The sequence below is a fragment of the Brachypodium distachyon genome, chromosome 5 (assembly GCF_000005505.3).
Source record: "Brachypodium distachyon strain Bd21 chromosome 5, Brachypodium_distachyon_v3.0, whole genome shotgun sequence".
Lineage (NCBI taxonomy): Eukaryota > Viridiplantae > Streptophyta > Magnoliopsida > Poales > Poaceae > Brachypodium > Brachypodium distachyon.
Window position 1 is genome coordinate 24,892,493 of NC_016135.3, and position 21,457 is coordinate 24,913,949.

The 21,457-nt window shown below is 46.3% G+C and overlaps 4 protein-coding genes across 7 annotated transcripts; 2 read left to right on the forward strand and 2 right to left on the reverse strand.

The window, feature by feature from the left end:
* Positions 1 to 1,798: 1,798 nt before the first annotated feature.
* LOC100825565 lies at positions 1,799 to 2,536 on the reverse strand. Its single transcript, XM_003580536.4, has one exon. It carries the CDS (start codon positions 2,459 to 2,461, stop codon positions 2,075 to 2,077), a length of 387 nt encoding a protein of 128 aa, XP_003580584.1. The 5' UTR covers positions 2,462 to 2,536; the 3' UTR covers positions 1,799 to 2,074.
* A 1,988-nt stretch (positions 2,537 to 4,524) lies between these two features.
* LOC100825880 (CAP-Gly domain-containing linker protein 1) lies at positions 4,525 to 8,862 on the reverse strand. 4 transcript variants are annotated; one of them, XM_024456129.1, is made up of 3 exons: positions 8,158 to 8,862; positions 6,513 to 6,638; positions 4,525 to 6,427 (listed from the first exon to the last, which is right to left on the reverse strand). In XM_024456129.1, the coding sequence occupies exons 1-3, from the start codon at positions 8,509 to 8,511 to the stop codon at positions 4,847 to 4,849; spliced, it is 2,061 nt and encodes a 686-aa protein (XP_024311897.1). In that variant the 5' UTR covers positions 8,512 to 8,862; the 3' UTR covers positions 4,525 to 4,846. The 4 variants fall into 4 exon arrangements, with proteins under 4 accessions (XP_024311897.1, XP_003580585.1, XP_024311898.1 ...); XM_003580537.4 differs by having other exon boundaries at positions 4,525 to 6,433; positions 8,158 to 8,859; XM_024456130.1 differs by lacking the exon at positions 8,158 to 8,862 and adding an exon at positions 7,223 to 8,065 and having other exon boundaries at positions 4,525 to 6,433.
* A 4,359-nt stretch (positions 8,863 to 13,221) lies between these two features.
* On the forward strand, positions 13,222 to 16,904 carry LOC100826194 (probable CDP-diacylglycerol--inositol 3-phosphatidyltransferase 2). Its single transcript, XM_003580538.4, has 11 exons — positions 13,222 to 13,560; positions 13,778 to 13,921; positions 14,356 to 14,440; positions 14,530 to 14,579; positions 14,785 to 14,824; positions 14,920 to 14,964; positions 15,086 to 15,151; positions 15,415 to 15,529; positions 15,909 to 15,965; positions 16,052 to 16,150; positions 16,418 to 16,904. The coding sequence occupies exons 2-11, from the start codon at positions 13,861 to 13,863 to the stop codon at positions 16,469 to 16,471; spliced, it is 672 nt and encodes a 223-aa protein (XP_003580586.1). The 5' UTR covers positions 13,222 to 13,560; positions 13,778 to 13,860; the 3' UTR covers positions 16,472 to 16,904.
* Positions 16,905 to 17,306: 402 nt separating this feature from the next.
* Positions 17,307 to 21,325, forward strand: LOC100830784. The gene is made up of 5 exons (XM_003579267.4): positions 17,307 to 18,205; positions 19,089 to 19,836; positions 19,918 to 20,071; positions 20,201 to 20,263; positions 20,979 to 21,325. The coding sequence occupies exons 1-5, from the start codon at positions 17,461 to 17,463 to the stop codon at positions 21,096 to 21,098; spliced, it is 1,830 nt and encodes a 609-aa protein (XP_003579315.1). The 5' UTR covers positions 17,307 to 17,460; the 3' UTR covers positions 21,099 to 21,325.
* Positions 21,326 to 21,457: the final 132 nt, after the last annotated feature.

Below are 21,457 nucleotides of genomic sequence, written 5' to 3' on the forward strand. Positions count from 1 at the left end.
GCTACAACAGGTGGTCTGGTACATAACATGTCTCAGTACAACTACAACAGTGAAAAAACATTAAGGATACGAGTCATAGGGGTATCGGACAGACATCCATCACTCAATTGAACATGATTAATAAGAGATATGTCGGTCACTTTTGTTCAGAGATCAAGCATGATAACATTTAATGATGATTGCAGTTGAAGATGCTAGACACTAACAGATGTGCGTAGATGAAATATTTACATAAAGGGAAGGTATATAAGGCAACGATATCACCACCGAGAAATAGTTGGGCAATAGCAGAGGATGCCAGTGTCCGGCAAAATAAGGAAATTAACATGTCAAGCATTTCTTAACTAATACCGCAGGCATGCACTAATGTAGCATCTTGAGGTCAGCCGTTTTTACCATAAGCCAAAATAGGTTGCTATTGAATAGCTAACAGAAAGATTCGTATAATAACGGTAAGATTCATATAATAACGGTGAGATTCATACCATCTAAACACGGTAAAGTTGGACTGTGATATCAACAAAATGCATTGATGTTCTATCAAGAGCATATACATATGGGGAATAATGGCAAAAATAACTCGCAGGCAACTATGATTAATACAAATTCTTTAGCAATCAGATACGTATATTGAGCATAGTCAGATCAGAGGATACATGCCAAACATACAACAAGAGTAGACAATGAACCTGCCATTTCTAAAAGGATACCTCATGCCGATTATGCTAATTGGTCAACAAAATCAAATTTCACAAGCAATTAATCACCCCAGTCACAGATGCATATGCCCATTGAGAAGTCCATAACTAAGTATCTCCAATTGACAAATCACACAATAGATCATAGTACGAAAAGGACACAAAATTGGCACTTCTATTCCGCTTTTTTGCAGTTACCCAAACCTTTGCAGAACTGTTCATTTTTATCTTTGTTTTCATATATCAAACCAGTACATACAAATAAGGTAAACAACAAATTGTAAAGCACCAGACAGAACTAAACAAGGGAGGACTAGATCCCTGAATCTACAAGTATACCACGACTAGTACCACACGACGTGCTCCTCCCATTCCCCACTAATGGGCGGCGACCACCATGTCCGACGCATTAAGAGATATGTCGTTACTTTTGTTCATAGATCAAGCATGACAACATTGAATGATGATTGCGGTTGAAGATGCTAACAGATGTGCCTAGATGAAATAATTAGAGAAAGGGAAGGTATAGAAGGCAACAATATGACAACCGAGAAATAGTCGGGCAATAGCAGAGGATGCCGGATTGCCGGTGTCCGGTAAAATAAGGAAATTAAGATGTCGAGCATTTCTTAACTAATACCGCAGGCCTGCACTATTGCAGCATCTTGAGGTCAGCCCTTTTTTTTTACCATAAGCCTAATTAGGTTGCTATTGAATAGGTAACGGCAAGTATAATAATGGTAAGATTCATATAATAACGGTAAGATTCATATAATAACGGTATGATTCATATCATCTAAACACGGAGAAGTTGGACTGGGATATCAACAAAAGGTACTGATGTTCCATTGAGAGCATATACAGATGGGGAATAATGGCAAAAATAACTCGCAGGCAACTACAACTAATACAATTTCCTTAGCAATCAGATACATATATTGAGCATAGTCAGGTCAGAGGATACATGCCAAACATACAACAAGAGTAGGCAATGAACTTGTCGTTTCTAAAAGGATTCAACATGCTGATCATGTTCACTGATCAACAAAATCAAATTTCACAAGTAATTAATCACCCCTAGTCACAGATTCATATGCCCATTGAGAAGTCCAGAACTAAGTATCTTCAATTCACAAATCACACAATAGATAGTACAAAAAGCACACAAAATTGACGCTTCTATTCCCCTTTTTTGCAGTTACTCAATCCTTTGCAGAACTATTCCTTTTTATCTGTTTTCATATATCAAACCATTACAGACAATAAGGTAAACAACAAAGTGTAAAGCACCAGACAGAACTAAACAAGGGAGGACTAGATCCCTGAATCTACAAGTATACCACGACTAATACAACACGACGCGCTCCTCCCCTTCCTTAATGGGCGGCGACCACCATGTCCGAGGCGTTCAGGAAGTCCACTAGCACCTCGATGGGCAGGTCCGAACTGGGCGGCGGAGGCGAGAAGAGCTTCACCCCCTTCGCCGCCGTCAGCTTCTTCCGCTGAGGGCAGCGCGGCGAGAGGAGCCTCGACGCGGACCCGAAGTAGGGCACGAAGGGCCCGCCGCTCTCGCCGACCCCCTCCGCGGTAGCAGGAGCGGAAGGGGGGAGGGGAGAGGGAGGCGGGGACGGGGACGGGCGGGAGGCGGGCTTCCGGCGGCGGAGCCTGGCGTCGCGGAGGCGGGCGAGGGCGCCGGGGCGGAGGAAGCGGAGGTGGTCGCCCGCCGCGGCGGCCTGGGATCGGGGCTTGCGCGTCGCCGCCATGCGGATCCGGTAGCCGATGATGAGAGGCGGATTTGGGAAGTTTTTGGGGAATGGTTTGTTGCTGGTGGAAGAGGAGGAACGGGCGGCGGTATTTGAAGGGCGCTAGGGTTGAGCGGGAGCCGCGAACCTTGGGAGGGAAAAACTTTTCGGAAAAACTCATGCGTTTCCACGCTATCTTGGTGCCTCGTCGATGCCATGTGGGGCCATTTGTAGGAGGGTCCCGCATGGCCGTGAGACGGTATGCGCGTAGGGAGGAATCAGGGGTGTGTGTTTTGTGACGTTTTGAAACGGGGCGGCGGCTGCCTGGAGCGTGAGCTTTCGGGGGAAGCGTGTCTTAATTGGCCGGATCGGCGATCGCGTCGATTCTATGGGCCGGTTTGATTTGGGGAAGTTGGGTCACGCGAAAGTTTCCATTTGTTTCGGATCAGATCTCAGTATGGTGTCCATTGGGTTAATGCGGTCTCTAAATTTGGAACGATTTGCTAGGGATAGTCCAGGATTTGCTCGGGGCTTGAGAATTACTCCAGTAGTCGTATTGATCGGCTTTATTACGAAAATGGAAACTTCTATTGATTTTTTTAACAGCAACTTTATTGATCTTGATACTATGTCGAGTGATAGGCAAAATATTGTCTCCGTCCTATACCAGGCGTGTTTGTTTCTGCGCACATACCAATGAGTTTAGAAAGCCGAGCTAGCATTGATCTTTGGCGCTTTGTTTTTTTGGGTCCCTGCATGGATGCTTTTCTATATAACTCTGTCCAGCATACATGCATTCAGCGATTGGTCCGTTCAGGAACATGCAATTATTTAATGTTGTCAGGCATAACATCTAGCTAGAAGAATGTTGTTAAAAAAAACGATATGCGCCTCATATAGACGGACAGATTGGTTTGAATATAACGCCTCTTAAAACAGGACGAAGGGAGTAATATCACACCCCCGGTCTTTGCGCCGTGACACAACAAAAATTCAATTACATTGAAAGAATAACAACCACTCTGAGCATGCCCAATGCGTATACTAGACCGCCATCCATTGTGGACAAAAGTGTCTCTCATTACTTGCTCTAACTTTTTGCACGCGATCAAAGCCCGTTGTCGATCACCGGCTGAAGATAGACCATGCATGAATGAGTGTGCAAATATAACTCGCTATAGACCAAACACAACGATTTGCTCTCATGCTTTGTAGCGTATGATCTGTGGTCGTGGCCGGATCCGGTTTGTAGCTATCAGTCAATGGCGGATCGATCCCCGGCGGTGTTTGCAGTGGTCTGGCAAGCCTCTCGCGTGCGGCCAGAGGGTGCTGCCTGCCTGCTCTCGAGTGTGCGTGTGGCTGGGGCGGCAGCTAGGTGCTTCGGCAAGCGCCCTGATGCAGTGGGGCCTTCAAATTTGGCTTCATGGTTCCATGGGCCATGTTCACCCCGATTGGTCTCGTTACTATGTCGCGTTCTTCTATACATGGTGAATGTGCGGTGGTTGCGGAGAAAATCTAGCACCAATTTTGTCGGTGCATTCTCGGATGTTGCTCTCTTCTTGAATGTGCCGCCGTGCAGCCCCAACGTCTCCCACCCTTTGTGATCGAGGTTTCTGTAAATGAAAAGTCATGTTTGGTTTATCTGGATCGAGCAACAATGGCGTCTTCGGACGTCTTGCACTCCTTTAAGGCGTTGCCCTGTCGTAGTCCGGCCATGCATGATGACGGCCAGTGGCATTTCTGCCACACGCCCACAGCCGAGTACTACCGATTGGCCACCACTTTGCCCGTGCATCCCTGTTTCGCTGAACTTGGCAGTACACGAAGGAAAGACGGGCAAATATCAAGCCAGACAGAAACTGCGGACAGCTCAGTGAAAGTCAGTCGGGACACCGCAGGACGAACAAGGCCTGGTCCATTTCTGGGGAGACGAACGAAGCACGCTTTCAAAGGCTCTGATAGGTCTCTTGATCGCAGCATTTTGCGTCGTTTCGCACGTCAAAACATACAGCAGAAGCAAATCAGGGGCATTGAACCCGAGCAGCATATATAGGGAGAAGGGAGATGCTATGAAAAGACTAACAACATCGAATCCCGGACGTGCAATTTGTCTGAACATTGCTGCTTGTTTATGTCTATATTATACATCATGCTGCATCTCACCGTAGCCTATCAAATTGGAAACCATATCTCCATTGCTACGGTAAGATGCAGAAGCAGCAGCAGGGCTACAGCCGGCCCACAAAGACCGACTCGATCTTTTCCAGTTCTGTAATACGTAAATTACAACTTACAAGTTACAAGTGACCCTAAGACAAGGAGAAAAAAAGGAAGCAAGTACTCCTGAGTTTATTTCTTGGATTAAATTCTAGGCTTACAATGTTTCACCTTGTAGTTCTGGCAGTTCTAGATCTTCTGCTTGAGCACTTGCCGGAGCTGGACCTTCTGGCTCACCATCCGTGCTTCCATGAGCTTCTCCTTCAGGCTGTGCTTCTGGGACGTCCGCGGGTACTCCATGCAGCCCCTGAAGCCCCGGTTGAATTGAATGTTCATCGAGTCCGGTGAGCTCCACTGGCCTACGCTTGGCGGACTGAGGCCTATTTCTTGAACGCCACTTTCGATGGTCGAATGGGTCCCAACCGATAGCCGTACATTTGATGATCTCCCATTTACCGACTCCGTAGCATCTTTCTTGCAGACTTCATTGTTCTTTGAGCGAGATGACTTCCAGAGCTTTGATATAGCTGATTCTTTCTTCTTGGGTTGGGTCATGTTTGTCAGGTATGCATCAGCCAAATCATCCTTTAGTTTCTCAATCTCCCCATACTCAAAATCGTTTCTACTCGTCCAGGAAATGCTCCCGTCAAAGATCTTGTTCACCGATGACTCACTTCCGTCGGGTGAACCACTTGAACCCTGCATTTCTTCATGGCTTATTGTTTCCCAGCTGCTGGCATCTTCATTTTCACTCCGATCATGAGGCTTTTTATTTGGGTACACCTTGGTTGGCTTTTCTAGGAATATATCTGTCATTGGACTAGCTTCTTGGATTTCTGATTCACATATGGTGGAGCTGTTTTTGTAGCACTGCTCGATCTCCTTGATAACAGGCTCTTCACTTGGACGCAGCTCTTCAAAAATCGAAAATATATCTTCGGAAGCTGCTGGTGGCTCATACCTGAATTCAATGTCCTGCGCTCTGACTGACTTGATCGCCTGTATTATGTTCTCCGCTTCTTCCACTACCATGATGTCTCCTTTAGCACTGCTGCACGCAGCAATAAAAGCCTCAACATCCTGTTGCAATTTGCTCAATTGTGTGTATTTGGAGTCCAAAGTGAGTTTTGCATCAACAAGCTTCATCTGCACCCGTTCTTCACGCCACACCTCAGCCATCTGTAGCATCTTCCGCTCCTCATCCACCTCCTCCCGCAGCTTCAGAGCATCATGTTTCAAGGCCTCGATCTCGGCTTTGTCTTCCTCTACCTCCCTTGCTAGCTCGTTGCAGACCTCCTCGGTGAGCTCACGTGTCTTTCTCTCCTCCTCATATTCTTGCAAGAGCTGGTTTGCTGACATCTTCGTCTCATTCAACTCATTGACGAGCTTCATGTTAATCATCTCCAGCCGCCTCCTGTTCTTCTTCTCATGATCAAGGTTTGCCTTCATATCTTCAAGAACAGCACGCACCTTCTCATGCTCTCTACTCCGCCAAGCTGCTTTCTCCTCTGCAAGTTTCTTGAACAAGTGGTCAAGTTTCTTCTTAGTTGACCGGCGCTCGCTTTCCAGCTCACTCACCCGATCATGCGCTTGCCGGAGTTCCATCTGGAGGTTAGCCACATAAGACGCGTCTTGCTGCTCATTCAGAAGATTTAGTTGGCTGGCTATCAGATAGGCATCATGTGATTCCATTCCTTTTATGCTCTCAGGCTCCCATTTTGTTGCTTTCTCCATATTTGTCACTGGCAGCATTGCTGAAGCACCATGAAACTGTACCTGGAGAATTAACCATGTCAATGATCCCACAGGCTCGTGTGTCTAAAGTAGTCGAGATTATAGCTGGCATCTTACTCACCTTGTGGAGCTCTCCACTCTTTGGCTCTAAAACAGAAATGGGGCTTGAAATCTCATTCTTAAGATTCTGGTGACGACCCAAAGTATTCTGTTTAAGAAGCTGGACCTGTAGATGCCTCGGGATGTGCTGTCATATAGAAAATGCAAGATATAAGCCATAAGGGGAATAAAAATCCGTTCTTAGTTTGCACATTAAATTTCTTGCTGCGTGTACACTGATTGTCCATGTTTAAGTAAATCCATTCAGAAAGTCAACCACCCCCAGCCCAGAAAAAGAAGTTAATCTGCATGGATTCATGTTACTCCATTGTTACTGTTTCTCACTGTGGCTATTTCAAAGAGACACAAAAGGCCCCACCATTCATATGGTACCAAAAAGGTGAATTGTTCGAAAGACATGCTCAAAAGACAGAGGATCTAAAGGGAGCGAAACTATCATCACATGCAGATGCAGACCCCTCTGAAATGAGAGGTACAGTAAATCCAAATTCCAACCTACATGCCTGCATCTATAGTGCATCTAACATTTAGCGCATGTAACCTGCATTCAAAACTCGGAATCATTTGATGGAGCAAGAATAGACTCGCATTGGATGAGACAAGAAGCTAGTGGTTGGGAAATGTTTGTTGCTGCATGGCATAATGTCCAATCATTCCGGCCAATTGGATGCCTAATCAAAATTTGGACCGCAGCTATCCAATTACACTCACCAATCTGTTTGCAGGATCTAAATCCCAATCATGCTCTTCCAACAAACCCATTCGTTAGAAGGGAAATAAACAGCTCTTTGGCAAAAGTGCCAAAACATACGGACAGTGCATTTGTAGATGCACGGGCCACGGGAATGGAGGGGATCCTATGCCTGGGCCCCAAATCAGGATCACATGACGAGATCCGAGCACAGAAAATGCAAGTGCCTTTTGGCTCCTTCAATTTATGGGACAACGATCACGTCCCTTTCAGCAGGCTGCAGCAGCACGGCTGCCTCCATCAATGGAGGTGTGCTTCAGTGCGACGCATCCGGCATCCTGCGTTAAGACGGTCACTAAATGGGTCGAAGCTACAGCAGATAGCAGTGTACAGCCAACAGTTCAGTGAACAGACTGGGAAATGGATTCATAGATTTGACTACAGCAAGAGAGTTGAGCCAAAACAAGCAGCTAAGATAGACAGCAATTAAGCGCATAGTTCACTGGGGAAATCACTCAGAAAATCCCCAATATGTCAGCAATAGATCTGTGGCTTTAGAACAACGAAGCAACAATATGAAGACAGTTTTTTGTTACTCCAGTACTAATGGGTTAGTAAGATAGTGCTCGGTAAATGTATAACTAGCCAAAGTTCCATGTCTGGTTTCCCTTGGCTTAAGCTAAAAAAACGTCAAATCGGGACAAAATCTAAGGAACGGCGCACATCTTTTTAGCTGGATTTGGCTTAAGACGGTTCGCTAAACACAAAATATTCATTCAGCTAATAAAGTAGAGAAAGCAAATGTCCAGCGGCAGCAAGCAAAGCAACTCGGCGGAATCAAACGAAGCACGAGCTCCCAGTGAATGAGCACATCACCAGTTCACCACTGGACTGCAAACAAAAAGCAAATCCGGAAACCAATGGTTCAACGACCAACCGCGCGCCGGGCACGTACCTCGAGCCCCACGTGAACCCTGCTCTCCCCGCCGCCGCCTCCGACGACCGTCTCCGGCGGCCGCAGCCGCCACACCCCGGCCGCGAGCCTCCTCACCGACACATCCCGCGGCTTCTGCTCCCCGGCGCCCGGCCCCGCTCTCTTCTCCTCTGACGCGACCGCGACGCCATTGTTCCGCACGTCCCACCTCAGCAGCGGCGTCGCGGGGCCCCCGCTCCGCCGCCCGCCGCCCGACGCCGGGGCCTTGAGCGCGCGCCGTCGGATGCGCCGCGGCGTCCGTTGCGACGACGGCGCAGTCGTCGTCGGAGGAGGAGCAGGGGCCGTGGCGGCGGCGGAGCGGTGCTTGGAGCTCATCTTCCGGCGGGGCTTGGCAGTGGCACGGAGCGCCCCCGCGGCATCGGCGAGCCCGAGAGAGCGAGAGCGAGAGAAGCGCGGACGCAGAGTTGGCGGTGCGGCAGGTGGAACGGTGGAAGAGACGGAGAGAGGTGGTGGGCAGAGAGACGTTGGGGTGTGGTGGGGTGGGGTGGGGGGTGTCCCTAGTTGCAAGCGAGCGAGAGGGAGGGGGGAGGGGAGGCGCGCGTTGGGAAAAGGGAGGGTGGGGAAGAGTAAACAAAACTGGGACGATGCCGATGCTCCCGCGATGGCGTGGTGTTTTGGCCTTGGGGAGCGTGGGGTGGGAAGGACGGACGGATCCGCGCCGGGAGGGAGAGAGAGAGACGTGGGACGGGGATTTTTCCGGCTGCGTTCCCAGTTTTTATGACGTGAGATCGTGGGATTTCTGAGCACACATGAGCTCGTGAGTCGTGAATTGGGCAGACCGGCAGTGCTGCAGCGCAGCCGCAGGTGCCCCCTGCTACTCGTGCATTACCGATGGGATGCCTTGTACGTGTGACAAGAATACGAGATCCATGTATGTATGAGCCGTTTTTAAGCCGAGTTTTGTCAAAAGGAAAAATATTTGCTAAACTGCATGGAAGAAATGCACCGGAGGCTTTTGTTTCGTACGTAAAAAGGAAAGTATGAAGCGGTGGAGTGGATGTCGTCGTGTACTCGTGTCCACGAAAGAACGGCTGCACTGCAGTAGTACCGACTCCATCACGGAGAGACAATCCAAGGACGCATCAGCGAGTTGACACCTCGCATCTCAGAACTCGGATCACTCCCTCCTAGCCTAGGACTAAAAAACCGAGAACACATGGCACGTCGCCGACTCACTGCGCTCCACCGCCCTCCGGCAACAACGGAACTGCTCTCCTTGGCTCCTTGTCCTACTCCCCACACGCCCCGTTGAACCTGTCCACACAATCCGGCGGTCTCCTCTGCAGATCCAAGCACGCGAAGTTTGTAATTACCACAACTTTGACAAAGCAAATCGAGTTGACAAGTGAAGCAATCCGTGAAAAAAAAATCTTGCATCCATGTGCAGTAGATCGACACGAACAAATGTCACTTAGTAGTAGAGATGTGACATGGTTCGACATGCCGTGGCAGAAAAGTCACGAACCAAACAAAGTGGTGCCCATCGGTATAAAACCAGAATGCATATGCTAAACCAAACATAATTTTTTTTTAAATAAAAATTAGCCACCAGCTCCACAAAACATGTCCAAAGAAACGTAAGGACTCCCACAAGAAATGCAACGGCGGCGGTGATCCATCTCGGGAAACCCGGTAAACACAACACGCGGTCCCATCTCGGGACACTCCTGACTGCAAAGCCGAACCCCCGAACACATGGCACGCCGCCGTCACCGCCGACGACTCACCGCTGGCCGCTGCAGCTCCACCTCCCTCCGGCAACAACGGAACAGCCCTTCCCACTCTCCCCACGTTCCCGTTGAACCCGTCCAGGCGTCCATCCAATCCAATCCGATCAGATCCAAACAAGCCCGCCACGTCGTCCACTCCAGCGCCTCACGTGGCCGTCGCCGCACGCACACGTGCGCGGCCACGCTGTTCGGTGGTGTTCCGACATGGGGCCGCGGGGGGAGAGGGGCATCCGAGGCGCGAAGCACGAGGCCACGCCGGACAGCAGGATGCGTCGCAGCCACTGCACGTACTGCTTGGCTGAGCCTGGGCCCTGGGACCCCTCGCCATGCGTGGCCGACGGAAGACGACGACGACGACAGGCGCGCACGTCCGTGGTGGCTGCTGGCTGGTGGCGATGCGTGCACCGCTGCTGCCTGCCATTCTGCATTTTTTTTCTGCCCCCGGATGGAACAGTCGCCGGGTTTTTCAAAGTTTAAACCGAGGGCGTGGAGCTAGAATTGCCATGCAACCACTGCGTTTCCCTCCCACGTTCGTTTTCTTCGTTGATGAAGAACAGGTTGAGTAAAACACACGGCGACAGGCTGACGGTGAGCCAAACGAACACGATCGAGGACAGGAGACATGGAGTTACTGTGATCTCCTCCCCCCGCGTTTCCTTGGATGCTCCGTTTCGCGATGCACCGTGCACGGAGGCAGGTGCTTGCCGGCCGTAAACAATGTCCCGCGGTGTCGAGGCGGAGATAACAGTATTTATGGCCCGAGAGTATACGATGCACGCACGTACGTGGTGTTTGCTCAAGGGAATACGATGTAGCAGTAGGTTGGTTGACGGCTGTATTTTAACTGTTGGATTCTCTTCTCTCTCACGCCCCATGTGCAATTGTCGACCGATCTCTAGGTTCGTTGACGACCATCATTGGCATTCACCCGGCCCGGTGCCGACTGCGGAGACATCAGACATGCATGTTGTTCAGCTACCAGGTCGAATATCACGGGTGTTCGACCGGCGTTTGCTCCGTAATCGTAGGTGTGGATCTCGGTCTCGGTCTCTGACCGACGTGCGGGAGGGTTGGAGCATTTTGGTTCAGGCATGGTGGTTAGATTAGATCGATGGTGAATTGTATGTAGTACGTGGTGGTTGAGGGAGGCAGAGACAGTCGGACAAGGCAGCACGGCGTGTACTGTGTCGGTAGAGAAGAGCCATAGACCACACTACTAGCTACTAGTACCACGTACTGACGTACCGGAGTACTGCTGCGCGTTCTCAGTTCAGTTGTGCCATGTTTGTTTGTTTTTTTGCTTGTTCAGTTGTGCCATGTTTGCTTTTGCTGCTTCTGAATGTATTTCCTGATTTAAATACATCTCATAAAAAGGACGTGTACTACGTAAGCAAACTCGAAACCCAGGAGGTGCTGGCTCACTCTGGAGGACAGCACGCTTTCTTTTACAGCAGTGAAATACTAGATAGTATAACATGAGATGCTCCAAATACTAGAAGAAACCAACCGCTAACCAAAGACATGCTAGCTTTTTTTTAAGACAGAATCAGAAAAGCCACCAAGGCACAGCACAAACAGCCCTGTCACAGGCTCACAGCCCAGGCAACAAACTCTCGCACAAATCCGATGAAGGAAACCAAAACAGCCCAAAACGGTATCGGAGAAGGCCCAAAACCCTTTTCACTCCATTGGATGCAAAATATGCAGCTACGTTTATAAAAACTAATTTAAATTAAACATAAATCATATTTTTCCTGAGAACAAGAACAGTGTTACGGCTTTATTGATTCATTCATGGAAGAAAATACAATAGACTGAAAGAACCAGCGCGGATACAAAAAACGACTTACACGGACGAGCAACACGAATCTTATAGGTTTTGGAAAAAACGCATGCGACGTGTATCATAGAAAGTGAGAACCGGCCCCATGTCCGGGGAACACACACCCATGGAAGATAAATTGTGAACATGATGCGTCATGCCGACTATTGATGAGACTGATTCGAGGGCAAACTTCCAAGGACTTGATGACGGTCGTTGGGATATGGCGACACATGAACATCTTCTCTGTGCATCTCGTGATATTCTTCGTCAGATGCCTAGCTTTCAGTTGAGTTTAGTGAATAAGGGGTGTAATAGAGTAGCTCATGCTTTAGCGTCTTTTGCTAAAAGAGGTATAAACGCCGCGGTTTTGCAGCTGGAGTCTACTCCATTCATTGACAAGCTTTCGCTTGTAATCTGTAAGAACATTGTTCATATTTAATAAAACACTCCTATTCCTCGCAAAAAATAATATAAAAAGAACAACGAATGTGTGCCATAGACTCAATGGAGTAGGTTGTAGCCAGGGCCTACACCAGACGAGGATGGACGCATGACATCATATATCTGGACGACGCCGTCTCCATTGTCGTATCAACACTAAATGGTGCATTGGATCTGAGTGCTCGATTGACAATTAAAGATGAAAGGAACGGTCGGAGATAAAAAAGATCCTCCAAAACCAGTGTCCAAAACCAGTGTAATTAATTAAACAAAAGTCTTGAAAATCACAAAGCCACAAAACAACTTGATAACCTTGTTGGGGTTCATGATGTTGTTCAAAATCTTTTGAACCTTAAAAACAACAACCGAGCTTTTAGGGTTTTGAGTTCGCACGAAGTCAAAGATTAACTGCGGTAAAAAAGAAAAGTGTTTCAGTTCAAATCATGATGTTCACCGCACGCACTTATACAACAAGACCCTTTTGTTTGATGGTTTGCTCGATGTTTTCTTTTGCTTAGCCGCTCTTAAATTAAAATAAGAGCTATTATTTTATATCAACATAGTACTCCCTCTAATCCTAAATTGTTGTCGAAATATTACATGTATCTAGACACTTTTTAAGAATGGATACATTCATATTTGGGCAAATGAGACAAGAATTTAGGATCCGAGGGAGTAACTTTATTAGTTTTTTGCCATGTTTGTTCATCCGAATGTGTAAAACACTACAACCGGGACTGTCAGACCTCTCTAGAGTAAACGTTAAAAAGCCCAATACCGATACGATCGAGATCAATATTTTGTGGAACAAGACCACACATTCTTGGCCAACACACTGAACTATCAATACATGAAAAAAAAAACCATCCACCACCTCATGGAACAAAATCAAAGATAGAGCTTCCCTTATAAAATACAAATAATCGAAGATAAGGGCCACGACGAGTTGCAGATGGAATAACCGAATAAAGCGTGCCGCATAAGATCCTAATTCCACAGCACAATTTAAGAATGAAAAAGAGAAAGCGAGGGTCAATAAAGAAAAGAAAAAGAAAAAGAAGCTGCCTCACCTGTCTCGACCTCAGCCGTCTCCTCTCGAGTCTCTGACCCCAACCTCGCCGCCTCCACCGTGCTTCTTCCGCCCCGCCGCCGCCGCCCTGCCCCTCAAAGCGCGCCGCCTCCTGCTCCTCCCAAGGCACCGCCTACCTGCTGCTCCTTCCCACTCCGCTGTCTACCGGTACTTCTCCCCCCTGAGCCGCCCTCCCTTAACGACGACATCCTCAATTGCGGCACGACCGGTGGTTCAGCGGCGGGCGGCGGCAGCGTGGTCCAGTCGTTCCGGTGACGGCGCCACCAACGGTATCCTAGGTATGTTGCTCCTGTCCTTTGCCTGTAGTGTTTGGAATAGCGAATCAAGGGGGGCGAATTCGAACCCCGATCTGGATCGATCGGTCGATATTGGGTTTTGATGATGGTCCGAGCGAATTTGGTAACTGTAGTTAGCAATGGCAAGATATAATGGTATATGTTGCACGAGAGAGGGTATTGTTCAAGCAATCTATGGAATAATGTAATGATTTTACAGGAATCCCCAGGAGGATACTACTGCTGCCATTTTAAGTAAGAGAAACTGCCAGCCTTCGAGCAGTTGGTACCTCCTGACATTCAATGGCCCAATCATCTGCGGAGAAAACACCGTCGGTCTATCTCTACATCCCTAATATCATTGGTAAACTCCAGATGATTGCTTGTTTACGTACATATCAGTATTACCCGAAGGCATGAACCATAACTAACTTGCAAATGCTATTTTAGAAGAATTGTCATTTCTTCTGCTGGTTATATAACTCTGCATTCAACTTTGCTGGATGATTCTGTTTGACCTTTTGTAACTGGAAACGCCTTCACGTTTCTACCCATGCCTGTTTGCCCACTCTAATCAAACTTCTTCTATCTACATCAGATGTATCATCTTTCTTGCACCATAAAAGTAATTGTGCGAAAAAAGCAAGCCAAAAGAAGAAAACATATAATAGTTAAAACCAACATAGAAGAATGCATACCATTAAATATTGACAAGAGCGCAAGGTTTTCCATATAAAAATTGTTGCTGGCTGTAAATGAAAGCGTATTTTTTAACATGCTACAACTTTTATTCTGCAGGATATTTCAGGATCATCATAAACTTCATTGCATTTGCTGTGTGCTATTCCAATAGGACACTCTTTGCTATCTTGTACTTTTTCAGGTGAGTGCCATAAGTTTATCTAGGATCATTGTTCATTATCTCATGCAATTAGTTTATCTCTAGAATTCTGACATCTTTGGAAATGTCAGCTTCTTTTGTGATGGCTTGGATGGTTGGTTTGCCCGGAGGTTCAATCAAGGTAACAAGTTGCATCCCTTTTATATTCGAACATTTAGTTTGCCCTTCTGCAGAGAAGGGTGATCTGTGGCCTATTTTGTATGGTGAAACTTTGGAATTTATGTATTGATAGAAAATGGTATTTTTTTATTTGGTTTCCCTGTATACAAGATAATGGGTAAGTTTTTAAAACTTATCTCACCAGTTTATTGCATTTTGTGTATCAGCATCAACATTTGGAGCTGTATTGGACATGGTAACAGATAGGTACCCCCTTGAATAAACCATTTAACGCTGTATATGCAAGGTGCAAACATTCTGCGGCATAAAATGGTTTGATTTCTCATATTGATCTACTTCAGGGTTAGCACTGCTTGTTTATTGGCGCTTCTCTCCCAGTTTTACAGGTAAATGAAAGCAAAGTTCAAAGCACTTCAAATGTTCTATATTGAATCTCTATACCTGCTTAATTTCTTTTACAAACCACATTGTCGCTTGAAAATGCTCTATATGCAAATTTCTTTTCAGACCTGGCTTGGTTTTCTTGATATTACTTGGGTTGGACATCACAAGCCACTGGTTTCAAATGTACAGGTCAGTTTCCTGTACCATTTTGCACAACTCATGCCAGATCTCACTTTATATTCCTAGCAGGCACCTAATACTGCTTCATAAGGCACTAAAAGGAACATATTAGTACATACACTAACCTTGCTAAAAGTGTAAGTACCATGTGATGGTTTCACAAATGCATACGTGTTGTGTGCTCATTGTTCAAGAGCTTCTTCTGTTCTACTTTGTGACCTATCTCAATTGACTTCTACATCAATTTCTAACCATATCACTTTCTGTACTAGTTCTTTCTTATCAGGCAAGACTAGCCACAAGGACGTAAAGGACACAGGCTATTGGCTTCTGAAATTATATTACGGATATCGGCCATTCATGGCCTTCTGTTGTGTTGCTTCTGAGGTATATGACCGTACACACTTAAAATGGCCCGCATGATGAACAAAATAAAGGAAATAGAACATGGGTGCTGCCAGGGGTGGTATTTGGTTGGGTGGGCTGAAACGATGAATAGGACATGCTTATAGTTCCGTTGTGTGTGTTTTCTGGACAGGGCATGTTTATTGTTCAGTTGTGCGTTGGCAGGAATGGATATATGTGTGTGTTATGCAGACAGGACATGCTTATAGTTCCGTTGTGCATCGGCAGATACCCATAGAGCAGATATAGAAAATTTTATACAACCATTCAGACACCATCTATGCACATCCAGCATCCTTCTACACATCTGACCAACTAGCTTCCATGTATTTATCTAATCTACAAAGTTTCCAATTTACAGGTCCTGTACATTATCCTCTTTCTCTTTGCTGACGAGAAGTCAACTAGCTTGCTTAAAGTAAGTTGGCATCATCTTGGTAGTAGCTTTCCGTAATTTAGTTAGCGTGCAAGTTTCTTGCCATCTGATATTCGTTTATGTAACAGGTGTGCAGAGGTATGCTGAAGGAAAGTCCCCTCATTGTCTTCATCTTCATTTCAACTCTAATTGGATGGGCACTGAAACAAGTGATCAATGTCATCCAGGTATCAAGAAACAACATTTAAACTTTCGTGCAGCTAACTGATATTTGCATGTACCGAGGTTGAGCTGTGACCATGGCATTGCCAGATATTGAGATGTAGAGCAGCTATGGAAGAAGAGCGTATAGGTTTTTTTGTTCAGTTGGGACATAATTAGTTCTCCGTATATTGCCTTACTATGCTTATTCCACATGATTCTGACAGTAAAAATGAATGTACTTCGATATGAAGCTCAAAACTTTGACACTCATGTACCTTTCCTTGGTGCAGATGAAAACAGCTGCAGATGCTTGTGTTGTGTTTGATTTGAAGAGAGGCAAGTGAGAAAAATGGTCGAGGTTTCGTTTTAGTTTGTGTTGGCATATGCGAGAAAAACATACCGTCAGGCGGGCTTGGTTGTAAGGCACATATGCTAGCTCCTTGATGTATCTTTTAACATGTTGCTGATTTGAGGGTCGGCATAGTGTGGGAAAAGCAGCATGAAAAGAAAGGAAGAAATGCTTTGAGGAAAACACAGAGATTGTCAAGTTCTGTAATCTGCATTTCCTTTCTACAGTAATTGATTCGATCTTTCTTTCTGTACCAGCGTGATTTTTGTAACCAGGCAGCAAATGTGATGGCTCCTACCTCCTGTTATAGTGGTCTACATATTCAAAATTTTCTTGGTTGTTTTGTTCATTGTATCAGATTAACGCCCTTTAGGCTTTAGCGTGGTGATTATTTTTTGCAAATTCATAGAAGTTTTGGAGCAGTGATTGGAAATTTCCTTAAAATCCTGCATTTTAAATATTCGCAATCTAGTGATTCATGACAGGTTTCTCCTTTGTCTCTGTCTTGACGAGCAACATGTGATTATACGTGGTTTGGTTTATCCCCCCCAAAACGGGCGAGGCGTGCCGCGTGCATTAGTTATGCTTTATGGCTGTAAAAAATGGTCGCGCGGTTTGACAGCATGTATGTATGGTGAAATTTCACAGGAAATGATTACCACCAATTCCACGCAAAGAAAAAGGAAAGAAACGAATACCAGCAAAAGTCAAGAGCAACACGAGCTCGTTCGAATTTCCACGATTCCCTCCATAGATTTTACAAAACAAACACTCCCGCCAAAGAGCTGCGCTTCCAGTCGATTTTTCCACCATCAGATCTTCATCATGTGGTTCTCGCCCATCCTCGTCGGCTCGTCATCCTCTCTGCCCCGAAACATCCTCCTCTCGCTTGCACCGTCGCCCTCTCATTTCCCCCAAATCCCGATCCCCAAACCCTAGAATCGCCACCGCCCCTCCGCCCCGCGCTGCTGCGTCGCCGTCTCCATGGATTTGACGGCCCCTTCCTTCTCCCTCGGCATTGACTTCGACGACCCGCCTCCCCCCGCGGCCGCCGCCGGAAGCGACCGCCGTGGGCAAGCGCGAGGGTACGAGGCGCCCGACGCGCCTTCATTCTCCCTCGGCATCGACGACGACGACTGGGGCGTCAGAGAGCCCCAACTCCCCGCGGGAAGCCGCCGGGAGGAGCAGGCGCCACGTTACGAGGCGCCCGACGCACCCTCGTTCTCCCTCGGCATCGACGACGACGACGGCGGTGGCGGCGGGCCCCACCTCCCTGCCGTTAGCCGCCGGGAGGAGCAGGCGCGGCGTTACGAGGCGCCCGACCCTCCATCATTCTCCCTCGGCCTCGACGACGACGAGGACGACTTCCTTGCCGGCGGACAGCGCCACGAGCAAGCGCGACCCCAGGTGGCGACCGGGGACCCCTCCTGGCCTGACGATGAGGACGACGGGTTCCTCCTGGCCGGCGGCAAACGGCCAGATCCAGCACGAGGCGGAACCCTAGAGCGAGACTCCATGCCTCTGCAACCGGGTACGACTCGATTGAAGAGGTTGCGGAGGGGCCCTGCGCCACCACCTTGCGCGCCAACACCGCCTCCTCCCAGGGCACCAGCGCCTGCGGCGATGGGAGCGACTCCAGATTTTAACGGGAAGGCAGCATTGGGTGCTATTTTGAGCTTGGAGGACGACATTGAAGATTTGACCACTGATGACGAGCGACCACCACGAGGTGAGGGAAATTTCACTGGTCTTTCTTTGTGGAATTTCTGTTCAATTCTCTTACTAGGTGTTTGCTACTAATCCTGCAATCTAATACCTCCACATGGCTGCAAATAAATGGATCTGTTGTTCTATCTTCCATATAAACATGCAAAGTTGATAGTAGGTGGAAAAATTGAAACCTCATCTCTGCAGTTTTGTGGTAACTTTGTATGTTTTTGTGCATGTAATTTAGTATTTAGATATTTGATCATGCTTGTAGAAATCATTGCATCATTTTCTGTTACATTGGGTTGAAATATGCAAAATTGATCTGTTCTTCGGTAGTGAGCGAAACAGCTTAAATTTACTACCCGAACTTCCTTTGCATACACATTGTGTCTTCAATATTTTCTGTTGTCTCCCTCCTTGACCAGGCATTTTCAGTGTAACAAGAAAGAAATTTGTTTCGGAACATAGTTATTTTCTGCCATCTGTACAGACGCACCACAAAACCACACTTCCTAGCTTAGCAGGTGGGAGAACTGATGTGTAAATGTCAAAAATACACTTGCCTTTTTTGGCTTAGACAGCACCTGAACTGAACGAATCACTTGTTTATTTGCTGATGATATGTGGCTGAGAGCTTTGATTTGTTAAGTGGATAAACCTTGAACCACTTTCTATGCTATGTTGCTGAAACTGAACCATTTGGATATGTTCAGCCTCACTTATATGCGAATGTGGTGAATTTATGGGAATTTGTATGAAGCAGGATTTTGAGTTAGTGTTTTGGTTCTGACATGCTGTAGGGAGTATTTCTACACATATAGTGGTTATGCTTTTTTTTGGTGAACCGTATGCATTTATTTCTGTTGTAGACCCTTAGATCGCCTTCTCTTCTTTATTCTCAGGCATGCCACCATCCGTTGGTAGCTGCAGGACTTCTAGCAATTCAAAATCATCTCTGCTCAACAACAGTGTATTGACGAGTCAATCAACAAGCAAATCAAAGACAAAAAAGTTTACGCAAATGTCAAATTCTGTTGCTTCAAAACCATTAGAAGAAAGCTACACGAAGAAGCTACTCCCTAAAATAACTGTAAGCCCACTGAGGAAAATTCATTTACTTGATTCGGACACTGATTCAGATGATAACAAGAACCAGAAGAAAGCGAAGAAGCCTGTGAGTCCTATTAAAAGGAGACAAGAATCCATCCACAATTATGTGCAGAAGAAGCCTACCATACAGCATAATGACAAATCTGAAGGGAGCACTATTGTGCAGAAGAGCAACAATGTGATGAACGACAGTTGGGCGACGCCTGCCCTTGATGAATTCTGCAGCGAGTATTTCAAATCCGTGACAGACTCAAGGCTGCCTCAGCAGAAAGAATTCAACGGTTCTTCTGGTTCCAAGGTTTCTCGACCCTACAATTCTCTTGGTGAACTTGGGGAACATTTCCAGCAACAAAGCATTCCAAGTGGAGGTGTACTAGAAGAGGATCTGACTGACAGCCAGCCTCCTGCCATGCATTATTTCTTCCACCACGATCTAATGGTACAGAAACTGGTCCGTGAAAGATTGCCGCATTTTATTCCCATTGGGACACAAGCTTCACAGGGAAATGAGTACAGCGGGGTAGAAAATCTCAACTACAGGTAACACATCATAAAAAAAAATATCCCACTTGGTAATGTCATCTGCTTATTGCTGTTACTTTGCTCTTTCTCCTAATATAGAAATCAGTTTGGTCGGAGTGGTGATGCTAATGATCGGTGGGTGACTCCAAATAGAAGGACCTCTGTCCCAACAGATGTTGGCAAACGAAGGGTACATGCCAGTGGAAGTCAGTCTGGATCTGGCCGTTGGTTCACTGGGGAGGATGGCAGGAAGGTAAAACTCAATGTTTATTTTCAGAGTTTCAGTTAATTGTTTCTTTGTTTTAATATAACAAAGGCCTTTTAGTCGCTTTTGTTTTACTTGTATGTGTTCATCATTTGCTTCGTGGAATTTGTGCTGCAGGTTTATGTCTCAAAAAATGGACAGGAATTAACTGGCCGTGGTGCCTATCTACAATTTAAAAAGGTAAAATGCTTATCCATTTTGATATGGGGATAGTTTGATCTTTATTTAGCTTTGCCCAGGTAAGCTATGAGAAGACAACTCAGTTGAGCCCAGCCACACCCAAAGTGACTGGGCTGGTTGTATGGCTCCTTCTCTCTAAAGCCTAAGCTGACAATACATTTCGACTTGCGATTAGTTTCTCACTAAATGTTTTCATTGGTTTCGGTTGAACACCTCCAGATTCACCGCATATAACCTTTTCACTAAAGTAGGGGATGAGTGTGGCAGTTAGATGCTTATACTGTATAGAACCTGGAAACTCTTCCTTCCATATGAACCGCATGACAGTTGCTTTGCTCCCTTGCTAACACAGGGGAGCTGATTCGGCTCTCCTTCACAAATAAGGATTCATGCCAATTACAAGCATTGGACAAATTTTCTTATCAAAACTACTTTTCTTTTGAAAAATACAATTGTGCCATATTTTTGTCCTTACTAAGCAAGGCTAGAATTTAGGTTGCTTCTAATCCTAAACCTGTCTATCTATGATGTCGTGCAATTTGGGATTGAGCAGGAATATGTCATGATCCTATTCTTCCTTTATTGGTAAAAGAAGTCATATTTTTTTAAAATAATGCTGGTTTATAATTAAGCATGATGCTACTGGGCCAGTGCAAACAACTTCATTCCTTTCACTACATTGTTGTAATGCTACTCAACAATATGTTCCTGACAGGAAAGTGGCAAATATCGCAAGTCCAGGAAGAAAAGTACAGTTAAGAAGGAAGGTTCAGCTGGAGCTAAACGGGGTTCTTCCACAGGGAAACGAAGCTCTACAGCCAAAAGGAAGCGATGAAATAAAGAGGTGGGTTGGTGGCTTAGATTCCACAATGGACTATAGAGAAGATTTTACTGTAATTAGTTTGTCCTGTGCATTTCATCTCAGTGATAGTTAAGATTAGGCTGGTGGCATATGATTTTACCCTGTCAATATAAACATACACAGTAAGCCTTGGTTACTATCGTTTTTTGTTAAGGTGATTTGAGCGACTCAGTTCTCTAAACTGTTGTTGTGCTTCCTCATATGTGTACTCTTGCTGCTGCTTTACCCTATTGACCGGTGCCCAAAATCCATTTTGGAATGAATTTTAGCACTGCTGGTTCTTGTGACAGTATCTGACAGCGTCAAGAGCTGTACCATTTATTGGTCATGTT

Coding starts and splice junctions, on each gene's coding strand:
- LOC100825880 (XM_003580537.4), bottom strand. CDS start 8,511: ATGAGCTCCAAGCACCGCTCCGCCGCCGCCACGGCCCCTGCTCCTCCT. Junction 6,639..8,157: donor GGGTTCACGTGGGGCTCGAG/GTACGTGCCCGG, acceptor TCTATATGACAG/CACATCCCGAGGCATCTACA. Junction 6,434..6,512: donor AGAGTGGAGAGCTCCACAAG/GTGAGTAAGATG, acceptor TTAATTCTCCAG/GTACAGTTTCATGGTGCTTC.
- LOC100826194 (XM_003580538.4), top strand. CDS start 13,861: ATGGCCCAATCATCTGCGGAGAAAACACCGTCGGTCTATCTCTACATC. Junction 14,825..14,919: donor TTGGACATGGTAACAGATAG/GTACCCCCTTGA, acceptor GATCTACTTCAG/GGTTAGCACTGCTTGTTTAT. Junction 14,965..15,085: donor CTTCTCTCCCAGTTTTACAG/GTAAATGAAAGC, acceptor ATTTCTTTTCAG/ACCTGGCTTGGTTTTCTTGA.
- LOC100830784 (XM_003579267.4), top strand. CDS start 17,461: ATGGATTTGACGGCCCCTTCCTTCTCCCTCGGCATTGACTTCGACGAC. Junction 19,837..19,917: donor GTAGAAAATCTCAACTACAG/GTAACACATCAT, acceptor CTCCTAATATAG/AAATCAGTTTGGTCGGAGTG. Junction 20,264..20,978: donor CCTATCTACAATTTAAAAAG/GTAAAATGCTTA, acceptor TGTTCCTGACAG/GAAAGTGGCAAATATCGCAA.
- LOC100825565 (XM_003580536.4), bottom strand. CDS start 2,461: ATGGCGGCGACGCGCAAGCCCCGATCCCAGGCCGCCGCGGCGGGCGAC.